At 37.4% G+C, this 14,396-nt stretch overlaps 1 protein-coding gene across 2 annotated transcripts in view; it reads left to right on the top strand.

Annotated features, from left to right (window-relative positions):
- Positions 1-5,663: 5,663 nt before the first annotated feature.
- Acvr2a (activin A receptor type 2A) overlaps positions 5,664-14,396 on the top strand; it is an 84,196-nt gene continuing 75,463 nt past the window's right edge. The window contains exons 1-2 of one of the 2 annotated variants that reach the window (XM_058573482.1): positions 5,664-5,789; positions 6,170-6,303. In XM_058573482.1, the coding sequence (XP_058429465.1) occupies positions 6,249-6,303 (55 nt within the window). In that variant the 5' untranslated portion in view covers positions 5,664-5,789; positions 6,170-6,248. Of the gene's footprint in view, positions 5,790-6,082; positions 6,304-14,396 lie in introns of those variants that run through there. The other variant, XM_058573481.1, reaches the window with a different exon arrangement.

The raw sequence follows: 14,396 nt of genomic DNA, 5'->3' as shown, positions 1-14,396 counted from the left end.
AAATTCTTCTGATCTAAGTTAAAAAGAAGCACAATAAAGTGCAGTTAAGTGTTTTGTTTAATTTGCATGCTTAAACAGGTGGGAAAATCCAGTGTAGTTAAACCTAAGAAAACAAGAATTTAAAAAAATCATATGGAAAAGAAAATTTTTTTTCTTTTCCCACTGGCTTTATTTTACCACAAAATATTTATATATATAATTATAAAATATATAAATATTATCTATTATGAAAGTGTAAAAATAACTTTCACACAAAATAAACAATAAGCTCACATCTTTTCATTTTCCTATTCATAATTCTTTAAGAATAGAGTTTTAAATCATAATTATTTCTAAAATAATAATTTTATCTTAGCATAGGCTAAAAATGCTCTTTCCATGTTATAAAAGTAGCAAATATTCAGATAAGTCCTTTGTCGTGTACTTTATCTTTGTTTACACAAAATATGCATCTTTCTCTACTCCCTATTTAGATGCTCTCATTCATTTCATGGCCTTAAATACCATTCGTATACTGAAAACTTCTGTATTTATATTTGTAGCATTGAAAGCTCCTCCAAAATTTAGTCACATAATCTACTTGCTTACTTTATATCTTCCCTGAGGTGTCTCACAGGCACCTCAAATTTAACATTTTCAAAATTGAACCTTTTAATCTTGTATCTTGAATCTCATCAATTTGAGATATATGTAGTGCTTCTTCCGTAAAGTTTTCCACATCTAAATAAATGATACTACCTCAATTAATTTGCTCACGAAGAAAAATCAGGAGTCATTCAATCCATCAGCAAATTCTGTTGATTTCACTTCCAGAATATATCTTGAATCTTCTCACTCCTTTCTATATCAGTTCATAATACCATCATCTCTAGGCTGACCGGATGACTTTCTAACTAGTCTCTACTTTCTTTGAGAATATCCTGCAAACTCAATCTCCGTATAACAGAGTAATATTTTAAGCATAAACCTGACCACCAATGGCTTGATGCTTCACCTTGAATTGAACCCAAGGACCTTACTTTTTCCTATGAGATTTTGCGTATTATGGGCATTGTTTTTCTCTCACTTACTCATACCACTCTCCTCCTTGACATGAGAGCCTTGTTTCAGTGTCTTAAATACAATCTAAGTTTTGTACTTACTGTTTCTTCTTCACTAACTTCTTTCTTGGCTATCTCCTTTTCATTATTCAGCTTTCAGTCTTAAGTGCTACTTTCTTAGAAAGCCCTTCTTGAATCATTCTCTCTAACTAAGTCCCCTCTTTCTACCCTATCCTACTACTCTTATTCTTTATCTCAGCATTCTGTCCACTTATCAAAATAATTCCTCCCATTTTGACAGTTACTTGTTTACTGGCTATTTTTTTCTGTCTCCTTCATGGTATTGTAAGTTCAGTGAGGGCAGAGACTATATTTATTTCATCCATTACTTGTATAACTAATACCTAGTACAAATCCTATACCTAAAAATTTATTTTGGAATAAATGAATATCACAGGTAAAGATGGACAATGTATTGAAAATGATTGACCCTTATGCAATCTTGCTTTCTGGAACTTCAGTACTAAAAGGTCAAAGTTTTAGTTAAGATTTTAATCATTTGTCAAAATGGATGGAATTCACTGTTATTTTTTTAATATTGTTTAGTTATATTTGGACACAAATTCTTTATTTTACTTATTTTTTATGGGGTGCTGAGGATCAAACCCAGGGCGTCGAATGTGCTATACTACTTGTTGGGTAGAACTAATCAACCTACTGAAGGGAATTTAACATCCTAATCCTGGTACCCTAAAAGCTAGTAACACCACCCTTACCAGTTGTTGTCTAAACTAACACCTTGCCCAACTCCAACCTCCATCCCCATACACATTTCTAGCTGCTGAGGGAAGGGTTGGTGATGCCACAATTCAGAACCACTGAGGGAAGGGGGTTCTGCCAGCCACTCAGCAGTTTTAGAGTAGGCACTTTGGTTTTTCAGTCTGGGGAGGAGCTGAGTCTTAGTTCCTGAGGAAAATTGAATACTGTGGTAATCAATATAAATTGGAGGGAAGGAAAAAAAAACATCCTTTCAAATTAATTTTGTTATTTTTGTTTCTCATACTGGGTTTTGAAGGAGATGATAGTGGGGAGAAAAAGTAACATGTTGCTTATGCGATGTTACAGAGAAACCAATTGATTGTTGATATTTACATTTCTGGATGGATTACTACAGCCTTTTATCAAAGTGCTAAATATGTTATTTCTGTCACAGCTAGTTTCTCTTAACTCTACTTACATTCTTGCCCTAAAATATTTTACCTCACTGCTTTGCCTTTTATTTAATCCCACATCCTCATTCTCCTCAGTATGTTTTGTTGACCCCATTGGCATAGTGTTGCTATTGCTGGGCATAACAAAAGGGGAGGAATAAAGCAAAAACTACTGTGTGGGGTTTCCTTCTCACCTTGGGTGCATAAAGAGAAGATATTCATAAAATATATGTTGATCATTATGTGTCTTCCTTTGACTTACGAAGTTACCAAGTTTATTCCTTAGGTATTATGCCTTAGAGCATTGGTATAGAAGAAATTTGTGTAACTTTCAGGAATGCTTGTGTTATGAGAACACAGCTGTAAACTTTTATAGTAGCTAGAAAGCAGCAGAAATACTTCCAAAGCCTTCATTGAAGGGGAACTTAACCTTCTAACATATACCAAAGGTTTTCAGTCATGTATCTTCCTGAAGATGAAGAGATTTGACATCTTGCTTCAGTGATATATTCAGATAAGTCCTTTGTCCCCAAACAAGTGAATTCTTAGGGTGAATTTCTCCAGAAATGGCATAATACTCAATCTCAGGGCAAATTCAATTCTAGCTCAGTTCAATTCCAGTGCTACTTCAGAACTGAAACTTTGTCCATCTTTTTTGAGCCACATAAGTTATTAATTCAAAAACAAAATCACCTTTTACTCTTAAGCATTCTGTGTCACTATCTCATCCAACTAAACCAACTTCTCAAGATTATTACATTAGCTTGTGGTTCAGTTGAACTTCTTAGCAGGACTCTAGAACTTGAAAGTCTAACACTGGGTTGGTAACAAGGTTAGATCTTGGGTGTGAGGATTAAGTGTCATTAACTGAATCTATTTATCTCATAACATCAAATGTTCTAGTACACTAAAATCCCTTGTTTCCCTTTCCTTCCTTCCCTTTCTTCCCAAATCAGGTTGTACATCTTGCACAATGTTAGGAAAGTGCTCAATTTGTGGATTCCAAAAAGGGATTCTATGAATGGGCACAGTGGCAGGGGCCTGTAATCCCAGTTATGTGGGATGCAGAGCCAGGAGCATTGCACGTTTGAGGCCAGCCTGGGCAATGCAGGGGACACCATGTCAAACATACATCACAAACACACACACAATTTTTTCCTTAGAAAATAGGGAGGAAAGAAGGGCAGTATAATTAGCTGTAGCTACCTTTATCTTTTTTAAGCTTTGGAACTCCAGTGGGAATTAGTCACATACTCTGTGGTTTTGCTATTATTTTTGAAATTAAAAAAAAAAAAAGCAGAGGGAGGAGTGAATACAGATGTAGGAGTAGATACATAGCTAATGTTACTGGATGTTAATAACTTCTCTCATGGGGTTACTTAACTCTGTTAGAATATTCTAGTGAAGATTTAGATTTGTTGCTCCTCTTAAGTACTACAGAAAAATAATCTTCATATTCTCTTATAATGACAAATTTGAGTGGTAAGAAGATAAGCAATATGTTTTCAAGTTTCAGTTCCATTTCTGGTTATTCCAGTTATTCCACTTGCTTTGGTTTCACAACACAAGAATATTGAAGTGATGCAGTGATAAGACAACAGTAGGGCCTGTATCCAGGGCATAACTGACATCAAATTCCTGAATGGACTGAAAGTGATTCTAAATCAAAAAAGCACTTTCCCATATGGATAGTGGAATCTCTTAATTCAACCAAAGAATGGAAGTTTTATACATATTCTTCTAACCAGCTCATAAAAGCTGCAGAATTGCATGAGATCAGGGACACCTTGAAGACTAACTTGGAACTTTGTTGCACAATATCAGTCAAATTCTGAGCACCACAACTTGAGAACTGGAAATCTTGGAGAGAGTTTAAAGAGCCACATGATTATTAATAACCTTGACAAGAGGTAGAACTAGGCAGATAATTACAGGATGAACTTAATAGAAATACAGAGTAATTTAAGGAAAGAGAAAAAGAAAACACTATAAATAAAAGTGAGAAGGCTTGAGTTTTGTGGAAAAATGTGGGAATTGGTAAATTCTAAGTAAAATATCAATTAGCCTACGATACAGTTGTTGAAAAAAAGTAGATGTAAAGATATTTGTATTTAAGAAAGAGGTCAGTTACTTTTGAATCATTTATAATTTTCTTTAACTTATTAAGAACTTATGCCAGACACTTCTCCGTGTTGAGATAAAAATAGGGAAAAAGACTAGATCTCTAACGTCAGCTCACTAACATGTGGCAAAAGACAGAGCTAGTTAACTTTAATAGCCTTTAATGTGTATTCTGTAGTCAATTTCCAATATAGTATATACCCTGAGCTCCATGTGATAGAGATCTTATTTTCACATTTTGGATTCCATTATGTGCCTAACACAGCACCTTGTAAGCAAACAACATGGATTATATGTCTTTTGGGACCTAAAAGAGCTAAAAATTTTAAAAGTAAACACTTGTCTGACCATTGGGTATGTCGATCGAAACCTTCAGGTTTTTCTTCAAAGCGTAACAAACACATATTTGCGAATCTATTACGTACAGAACCGTTTTCAAAACAACGCTTTGCGTACAAAAGGTATGGTGGAAAAGGATTCAAATTGTACATTGCGATAATTGGCGTGGATATCCCAACCCGTGGGACAGGTCTTTCTTGATTAGTTTTTCCAATGCAAGACAAAACGCTGAGATAGAAGTCACAGCGGCAGGTCGCATCGCCTAGGCTGGGGGCGCCGACGCCAGCTCGCGCGTCCCGAGCTCCCTCTGGCAGCTTCAAGGGCGCGGCAGACCGGTTCCCACCCGCGGATTCCACCCACTTGGTGCTGGCGACTAGGCGACCCCCAGAGGAAGGGCTGGGCGCCGCAGACGCCCTTTGGAGACACCGTCCACCATCCTGGGTTCCTCCAGGACTGTCCCTGAACGATTGGGCGGGCACTCCAGAGAGTCCAGTTGGGCGCGATCAGGACAACAGCCGTGCATGGTACCCGGCCGCAACCACCCCGCCCACCTACAGCCCTGCCACGGCCCAGAGACTTTGAGGCACCCGCTCCCCTTTGTCGAGGGATCTTCCGACCAAGCAGGCCGGACGCCGAGGCCTCGCGTTATCGAGCCTCCGTCCGCCCCGCCTCCTCGCCCTCCAGTCAGCCCCGCCCTCGCTCTCACCCCTCCCCCGCTCCCGCCTCGCTTCCCCGACAATCTCCTCGCGCTCCCGGGCCGGCACGCGCGCTGCGCCCGGCCGCCGCTGCCGCCGCCGCCACCGCCGCCGCCGAGCGTTCTCCGCTGCACCTAGTTTCCAGCTTCGGGCCGGAACCGGAAGTCTGGGGGGCGGGGCCCGGCGGAGGCCAGGAGACCGAAAACGCGGCCGAGCCCGGAGCCCGGAGCCGGAGCCAGAGCCTGGACCAGAACTTGGCCGCCGCCTGCGCTGCTGTCGCCACCGCCTCCCGCCGACCCTTCCCTGCGCCGCTGCCTCCTCGGCCGCCACAGTCGCGAGCTCGGTTGCCAGTGGTCCGCGGACTTTGGGTGTCCGGGTTGAAGGTCGGTCCGGACGTCGGACCCAGCTTGGTTCCCGCACTGTCCGGGCGGCAGTGGACGCCGCCACCGCCGCCGCCTCCTCTTCGCCTCAGCCTGGCGTTTTGTTCCGAGAGACTCGAGAGGCGAGCGGAGCTGACAGTGATTTTGACAGTGATTTAAACCCGCTTTTGTTGTTGTTGGCTTTTCGTTGTTTGGTTTTGTGTGTTGTGCGTGTGTGTGGCGGTTTTTCCCCGTGGTGCATTTTTTTTTTATTGTTGTGCTTTTTTTTCCCTCTCTCTCTCTCTCTCTCTTTTTTTTTTTTTTTTAAGAACCCCGTGAACGTTTTTTTACCCCCATCCTCGGGGGCTTCCGAATATGTTTTATGACGGTTGATTTTACACCAGGAGGTTTGTCTCCGAGGAAGACGCAGAAAACTGGATATCTAGCGAGAACTTCCTTCGGATTCCCCGGCGCCTCGGGAAAATGGGAGCTGCTGCAAAGTTGGCGTTTGCCGTCTTTCTTATCTCTTGTTCTTCAGGTAGGTGCAGGGAGCGCGGCGGGGCTGCTACTGCGGCCGCGGCTGCCGCTGCTGGTGGCCGCGGTTGTTGTTGGGTCGGTGAGCTCCAGTGGAGCCTGGGGAGGTTTCCCCACACCCTGAGCCCGTCTGCTGCTACCACCACCCCCTGGTCTGATTGTGATCTGGAAATCTCCATGAATTTTTCTTGTTTTGAGTTAGGTTGACGAACTGATAAGAGTGAGTGCTGTGTTGTTGTGGAAGTGAGAAAGTCGTGGTTTGTGGCCATAACACTGGATGACAGCGCTGGTGGGGTTGCTGTTAAGCCACAAATACCACAAGTGACAATTTATGCAAAGGTTGAGACCCAAAAGGGGTATTCTGAAATGTCATTTAGTGTAAGCTCCTCCAAAACAAGGTGTTGTTTTTTTTTCTTTCTTTTATGAATGTCATTTTCTAGTCTTCTAATTAGTGCTTCTCCGGTGAACATTACGACATAAATCAAGTCAGTTGATATTTAATTTTGACCGTGAGAAACAATGAATCCTATCAGCAATTCATTTGTCTCTTCTCACGTTTTCTTCAACTTCATTGTCCAGCAGTGTTAAAAATAGTTGTTGTTGTTGGAGTATTAACTATAACTCAGTGCAGGAGAGGTATGCCGCTGTCTGTTGGTAATGTGCTGGCTTTCAACCATCATTTATTTGTGTGCTCTTTTCAGGCATAGATTTTGCTTACCTACGGAATACTTATTTTAAACGCTTTGTTTGGAAGCATTGTTTTCGGTTAAGAACAGCCCATGTGAAATTGTTCGTACTGTTAAATATGCTGTGCTCATGAGATATATTTTATTTAGCCTAAGGTTGGTAAGAGTGATCTGGCCATTTTATATTTGAAATTTTGATTTTGTGAGGACGTTCTGTGTTGCAACCAGTGGTTGGAAAAACTAGTCTTTTGTATTTGAAATTCTGTAAATGAATACAATATTTAGCAGCAAGGTGTGCAAATGTACATAACAGGAGAATTAATTGCATAGATGAAATAGTTTAAAAATCATAATGGATCTACTTATCCTAAGTATTCACTATCCAGTTACTAGGTTGTGAGATAGAATTATAGGGGGAAGAACGAATTGACAGGTTTCATGGTCATGTCTTTATCTCGTTTGCCACAGGGAAATTAGAGGGTGGTAGTCTTTTCTTTGTGTACCTCTGTGGTGTGTGTGTGTGTGTGTGTGTTTGTGTGTCCCTCTTCCCCACCCCCCTTTTAATAGAATCTTTTGTAATGTATAGAATTTTGCTGAATGGTACATTTCCTTGTGGTTAATAAATGGATAAAGTCTAGTCTTATGTCTGTAGTGGTATTGATCAGTTCCGGGTGGGCTGAATGTGTTGTGAAATGGCGATCATTGCCAGAGATTAACCAAAAGAATCATGTCTGTTTAAATGGAAGAAGAAACATGCTTAAGGCAAGCTGACAGTTCTTTTTGTGCATGGTTTAGGGAGGAAGCTAAACAATGGTGTGTCTGAAATGAATGAAGGCCTTGATAACATTAAACATCTTGCTTTTGTGAAATGACTTAACCATGTAGTTTTTATCTTTCCTGTAGTACTCTTTCTCCTCTGTCCCTATTATGTTCTGAATGGTGAACTCCTCTTATTCAAATCCCTTTTTCTGATCTCCTGCCCTTGAGAAGGAGGGGCATCATGGCCACTGACCAAAGAATCCTGGACATTATTCCCTCCCAAACCCACCTGAGTCACATTAATTGGTGAAGGATGTTATTCTTGAGTGGTCTTAAGGTATTACTTCTAGAAAAGCAGGCTGTTGCTATAGATCTTACAGCTTCCTCTGGTTTGGGAGTAAAAAGAATTGAACATTAGTTTCTTAGAGGATAATTTTTCACTGGGCCAGAGATTAATATTGAAAATTTTGATATAAAGTATTTTGTTGCTATGCAGCATAGAGATAGTTCATTTACATTAAATTAATATTAAGTATTGTTGCATAGATTGTTTTTTTAAATGAACATTTCTAGTTGAATTAAAATATGTGGTCCTATTGAATATAATTGAAGTAATCTTAAAAGCCTCAATCCATATTTACATGAAGGTTTTTAGTACTTAAAACGTCTGATTTTTAAAAAGGGCTTTGTTATGAATCAAATATACTTTAAAAAATGATTATTGTGTTTCTCCTGCTAATTGATTTTTCTGTGTAATGTGTAATCTGGCATGCTGGAAGTATCAGAGTGGTTGTTTTTTATGAGAATTAAGAAATTTATCAAGTTGTCAGATTCTTTTTTTTTTTCCTTTGATATCTCATTTAAAAAATTTTAAGTGGGAAACAATAGTAAAGAACAGTCCTTCTAAGTGTTCAGGATGGAAATGTTTTCTTTAGTATTTTGTGGACTTTGATTTTTCAGTTTCTCATTCCATAGTTTGTATTCTGGAGACTGATTATGCAAGATATAGCCAAGTGTATAATTTCCTCCTATCTCTCATTCCAGGGGAAACATTTTGAGTTTTACCCTCATCCTGGAATGCTTTCAGATTCCCTTTGATTTTGAATTTTTTCATTCCTCTTATCTCTTGGTTTCAAAATACAAATCTGCTTCTCAATTTTTTCCTTTTTAAAGCTTCATGGTTAGTTTGTATCTTTTCTTATAATTTGTTAAAATATGAGGATGAATTTAATACTTGTCCTAGAACTTAGGTTTATTCTACCTAGAATAATGAAGCTTTTGTGGTATTTGAGCTACATTATATTTTGTAAGAATTCCTTTGGATTCTGTGGAAGCTGGAAAGTGTGGTCAATATATTTGATGAATAAATGAAAGTATGGTAATTATGTTATATTTTCTTCAGTTCAGCTAGGATATCTTTGTGTGTGTGTGTGTGTGTGTGTATGTATGTATGCGTATATGCTTGTGTGCCCTCGCTAGTGTGTGTGTGATTGGAGGGAGAGTTGGCACTGCAGAGAATCTTCTGAGATTCTTGTTAACTTTGGCTAACAAGTGTAGATATTAAATACGTTGTTTTCTGAGAGGGAGGATCTCTTAAACGTTGTCTGTGATCAAATATAACCTGTTGAAACATTCAGACTAGGAAAAAACCCCGACACACCCCCCATTTTATTTAGATTTTTTTTTCTATTTATGAGGTACATCAGTAGTTTTCAAGTTGGGGTGATTTTTTTTCTCCCCTCTACCCCAGGGTACATTTGGAGATATTTTTGATTGTCACAGCTTGGAGTGTATGTGCTACTGGCATCTAGTGGGTGGAGGGCAGTGATGCTGCTAACCATCCTATAGGACTGTCTTCCATAACAAAGAATTATCTGACTCAGTGTTGAGATTGAAGACCTGTTCTAAACTCTTAATTTTTTTTCTTCTCTTTGCAGTACTGGGGATTGAACACAGGGGCGTTTTACTACTGAGTTACATCCCCTGTCTTTTTTATTTTGAGAAGGATCTTGCTAAGTTGCTCAGGCTGGTCTCAGATTTGCAGTGCTGCTACATCATTCTGGAATTACAGGTGTGCACTGTGCTCAGTTTAAACACTTAATTTTTAAAAGCTTAGTATAGAAGTAAAAGTGCTGTGCTTCTTACTCCGCACAAAGTCAGTTATCTAAATTTTATCAGTATTTGGAATTGGTGATCTCCAGTTGACCTTGTATTTAAAGTTTTTATCTTTTCATTATCTTTTAAAATTAAAATATGATTAAATTATGGAAATAGGCTATATGTATAGGTTGTATATATTATTGCATCCCACTAAATTTTAATAAAAATATTTTGCTGACTTTTATCAGTAAACTTACAATGGTCTATTTTGATAGTGTTCATGAAAACTGCATATTCATGGATATGATGAACAATTAGTCAAGGTATCAATCCTAATTATATTGCTTTGGATCTGGGATTCTCTCTGCTATACCAATCATCTTTAAGGATATTGCCTTTTATCTTTTTGAGATCACTGGGCTGCATGGCTATGGGGGTATGTGTGTACATGTGTCTGTACGTATTTAACATGGTGCCTAAAAGTTTTGTATGAATGGAAGAAATATGTTCACCATCACATGTGCCTTGAATAGTTTCAAGGTATAAATTCACCCTTTAAAAAGGATTTCTTTTGTCTAACTATAATTTCAAGAAACTTTCAAGTGAATTCTTAATTATATAATTTTCTTGAAAATCATTAGTTGGGTTTTGGTTACCATTAGACTTATTTAGGATACACTAAATGCTATTCTATGATCTCTTGCCGACCCTTGCCCTTTTTAAGATTAAATGTTGATCATAATTAATAAATGCATACCTTATTTTGAACTCTGGATTTATTAAAGTTAACTCAGCCAGCCAGGATGAGAATTATAGTGAAATTTGAGATAGATAGATTGATTAGATTTGATTATATGTTTGTTTATTTTAGTGACGGGGTCTGCCTATGTTGCACAGGTTGGCCTTGAACTTAACCATCTTTCTGCTTTAGCCTCTCAAGTGTTTGGAATTATAGGCATGTGCTACCATGCCTGAATTTATAGTGAAACTCTTTTAGTAGTGCTATACCATTCAGAGGAGAAGTCTGAAGTCACTTCCACAAAAAGTATGCAGATCAGCCTCATATTGTCTCTTTAACATCTCTTCATGGCCCTCTGGTATGGTACTACTGATATTTTCACCTTTGGATCCACCAGAGTCTGTTCCAAAGAAATGAAGACTAATTAAACCAAATGAGATTTTAATACTCACTAATTTGTTCTTTCAGAGTCTAAGACTTATTTTTTTTTGCATTTTTCTTTTATAAGTACTATTACTTCTCATCTTTGATATCAGATTTGTCTTTTCATGCTTTCTTATGTTGCCACTTGTCACAGTGTTCCTCAGATCATAGAGGAAGTTGGCAACCTTTAACACTGGGGTTACTGGTATACCTTCACTATTTTTGTTATAAAACTCATCATTTCCTTCTGTTATAGTTCCTTTTTCATATTCTTCCCTTTGTCTACTCCCCTGCCTCCTTTTCCTTCTATACTTTCCTATACTGTAGGCTGTTTACTTGTGGAACCTATGCTAAGTATTCACCATGCCTTAATAAGGCTCACTCATTATTTTCAGTGAAAGCAGATTGAATTTAGAATGTTTGAGATTGACCAGATAGTTTTTTTCCTCTGGTTTCTGAACTACTGTACACACATTTGGGAGTAGTGTTATCTCTTGTAATCAAATAGCTTGAACTTTAGATTGCTCTTATTTTCCTTTTCATATTCAGGTTTTTCTTAACTTTTTGCTGCTGTCATATAGTCTCTTACTAATTCATCATCTCTGTTCATGCCAAAATTTGACCATACCTGAAAGTGTATTTCTTGCCACTGATGGGCCCACATTAGCTTTTCTTTGTGGTACATTTAATTCTGTTAAGTTATGACAGCCATGTCTAGACAGAACATTGATTTTAAATTAACTATTGAACATGAAAGTTCCAGGAATAGTGTATAGAGGAAGAAGGCAGGAAAACTGTTTTAGATAGCAGTTGATTTTCCATCATTCTCCAGCTAGATTTCAGTTAGTCATTTTCATATACCCAATACATTTGGTGGTCAGGTTTTTTAAAATAAAAGTATTTAAAGGAAATATGTTGATCCTGAGGTTGAATTTTTAGAACTTTTAGAATGGTAGACCTAAGGGGGGAAATTTGGAGTTTCTTATGGATAGTACACAACATTGTTGGTTGTAGTGTTGGTTGACTTGGGTTCTTGTGCCAGTACTACCACTATCTAGCTCATCTGTCATTTTCTCTTACCTGAATCATTGTTGGTCTTTTAGCTAAGTCCAGTTAGTTCCCTGTCACTACTTTTCTTTTCAGTTCATCCAGATAGCTGCCAGAGTGGCCTCATTAAAAAATAAATCTGACATCACTTTTGCTTAAAACCTTTCACGTTGAGTCACCTTTATAGAATCTAAAGTATTAGCATGGTACACAGGGTCCTTTGATTTTTGGTTCTTGCCTATTTTCTCGAATCTCTTTGTATAGTAGTTAAGGGTATAGGCACTGACATTAGATTTCCTTGGTTTAAATTTTTACTTCACAGCTTAACCTTGGCCAAACTCACTTTAAATTCACGTGCCTCAGTTTCCTCATCTACAAAATGGGAATATTAACAGTGCCTGCCTAAGAGATTGGTTTGAGATTAAATGGCACATAAATGCTAAATATTTTGCTATTGCTTCTCTTTAGTGTGGATTCAATCAATACTTCATTCATACAAATTTGAATTACAGTTTTCTGGATGTCATCTTGTGTATCAGTAGGGTATCTTTGTACATGTTGTTTCTTCCTCCTTTACCTAGCTAACTCCTGTTGTTTTAAAAGACTAAGTATCACCTCTTTAGAATTACTCTCTATCACCCAACCTAGATTCAGTTAGTTGTTTTGTGTTCATCTAACATCTTGTAAGTCACCTTGATTTCAATAATTATTGCAAATGTTTGCTTGCCTGCTTTTACTTTACACTAGTGCAGATGTTTGCTTTCCTGTTTGCACTCTTGAAAACATCTTCTCTTACTCTACAGACTCATTCCTATAACCTGGTACACAGTAGGCACTCAGCAAATGTTTATAGAATGAATGAAATGAAATTATTTCACTTTTCTGGGCCAGAGATTTCCTCTTATGTTAAGAGATGAACTTGGATTAGATGACTTGAATTAGATGATCTCTGATTTTTTTCCTACTTTAAAAGATATAAGATTCTATAATTTTAGGATTAGTGTTCAGTAACGACATTTTGTTAAGAAAAATTATTTTGCTGGTAGTTGTTTTGATATCCTTAAGTTCTGATCATTTTTAAAGATGCTTTATTTTTTATCCTTAGACTAAATCTTTTAATATAATTTGAAATTTTATACTTAGAAGATATCTTAGATATCTTCAAGTTTCAGTAGCTTTCATGCTTTTTTGGCCATAATCCACAATAAGAATTATACATTGTGTCATGACTTAGTTCTCATGTAATTGTGTATGTGGTGTGTGTGTGTGTGTGTGTGTGTATGTAGCAGAACAAAGTTTCATGAACTATATAATCTTAATGTGAGTAGGATACTTTTAAAAAATAATTTGATTTCATTTTTAAAATGTTGAATTTGACCCATCAATCAGTGACCAGCCAATGGATTGTAAACTTCTAAAACACACTGACCTAGCTCATCAACTTCTTATTCTAACCAGTACTTCAGAGAAGGAAATATGTTCAGTCAAAAATATATACACTGAACAAAACTGTGCACTGAAAAATATGGTCATTATTTAATCTGTAATGGAGAATGTGTGTCTAGGTGTTGGAATATAGGGAAAACTGGTCTCAAGGGACATTTTATTTCTGTTCTGGACTAGTTGCATAAATTAAAGTACATAGGAAGGTGTTGTAGATAATTTTGGGGAATTCAGACTTTTTTTTTCATTTAAGAAAATTAGAGGAATTATATAGCCCAATACTAGAGAAAAATAGTATCTTTCCAGGAGTTTAGAAGAATATTCATCTTATATGAAGCAAAAAATACAAAATATCATCAGGAGCACAAGAACAGTTGAGAGTAGACTTGACCATGGTTGGAAGGCAAGTTGGGATAGAGGAGTTTTGACCTAATCTGAAGAAAAGATTTATGTAATAAAGAGATATTCATAATTGCTTAAAGAGGTGGGATATTCTTGGTCAAAGGGGTAAAAGCAGATGAAAGTAATTAAAACTTAGAAAAGGTAGAAGTGATATAGATCCTGATGGATGTTCAAATATATGATCTGGGATATAGGACAGAAGAGCAACTTGAATATTAATGTAGATGGAGGTAGTACTAAATAAAATTGGTAAAGAAGTTATAAGCCAGAAAAAAATAGAAAGAGCTTTCATAACTGAGTAAATACACAGATAGACATGGATTTAGTGATAACTATGAATGAAAATATGCACACAGATTTGGAAAAATGAAAGCGCACATAAAAAACTGGAGAGCCTGTGATATTCTCTTATGTGGTGAACACTGTTTGATGAATATGTCTTTATTGTGATACCTACTTAAAGAATTCTGAGTTTTAATGGCTCAATATGTTGTTTGT

This window comes from Marmota monax, unplaced genomic scaffold (assembly GCF_021218885.2).
Source record: "Marmota monax isolate L192 unplaced genomic scaffold, Marmota_monax_Labrador192_F-V1.1 WCK01_AAM20220418_F8-fsc00048, whole genome shotgun sequence".
Lineage (NCBI taxonomy): Eukaryota > Metazoa > Chordata > Mammalia > Rodentia > Sciuridae > Marmota > Marmota monax.
Note: the sequence above shows the minus strand (reverse complement) of the source record. Positions and strands in the feature narration are given on the sequence as shown.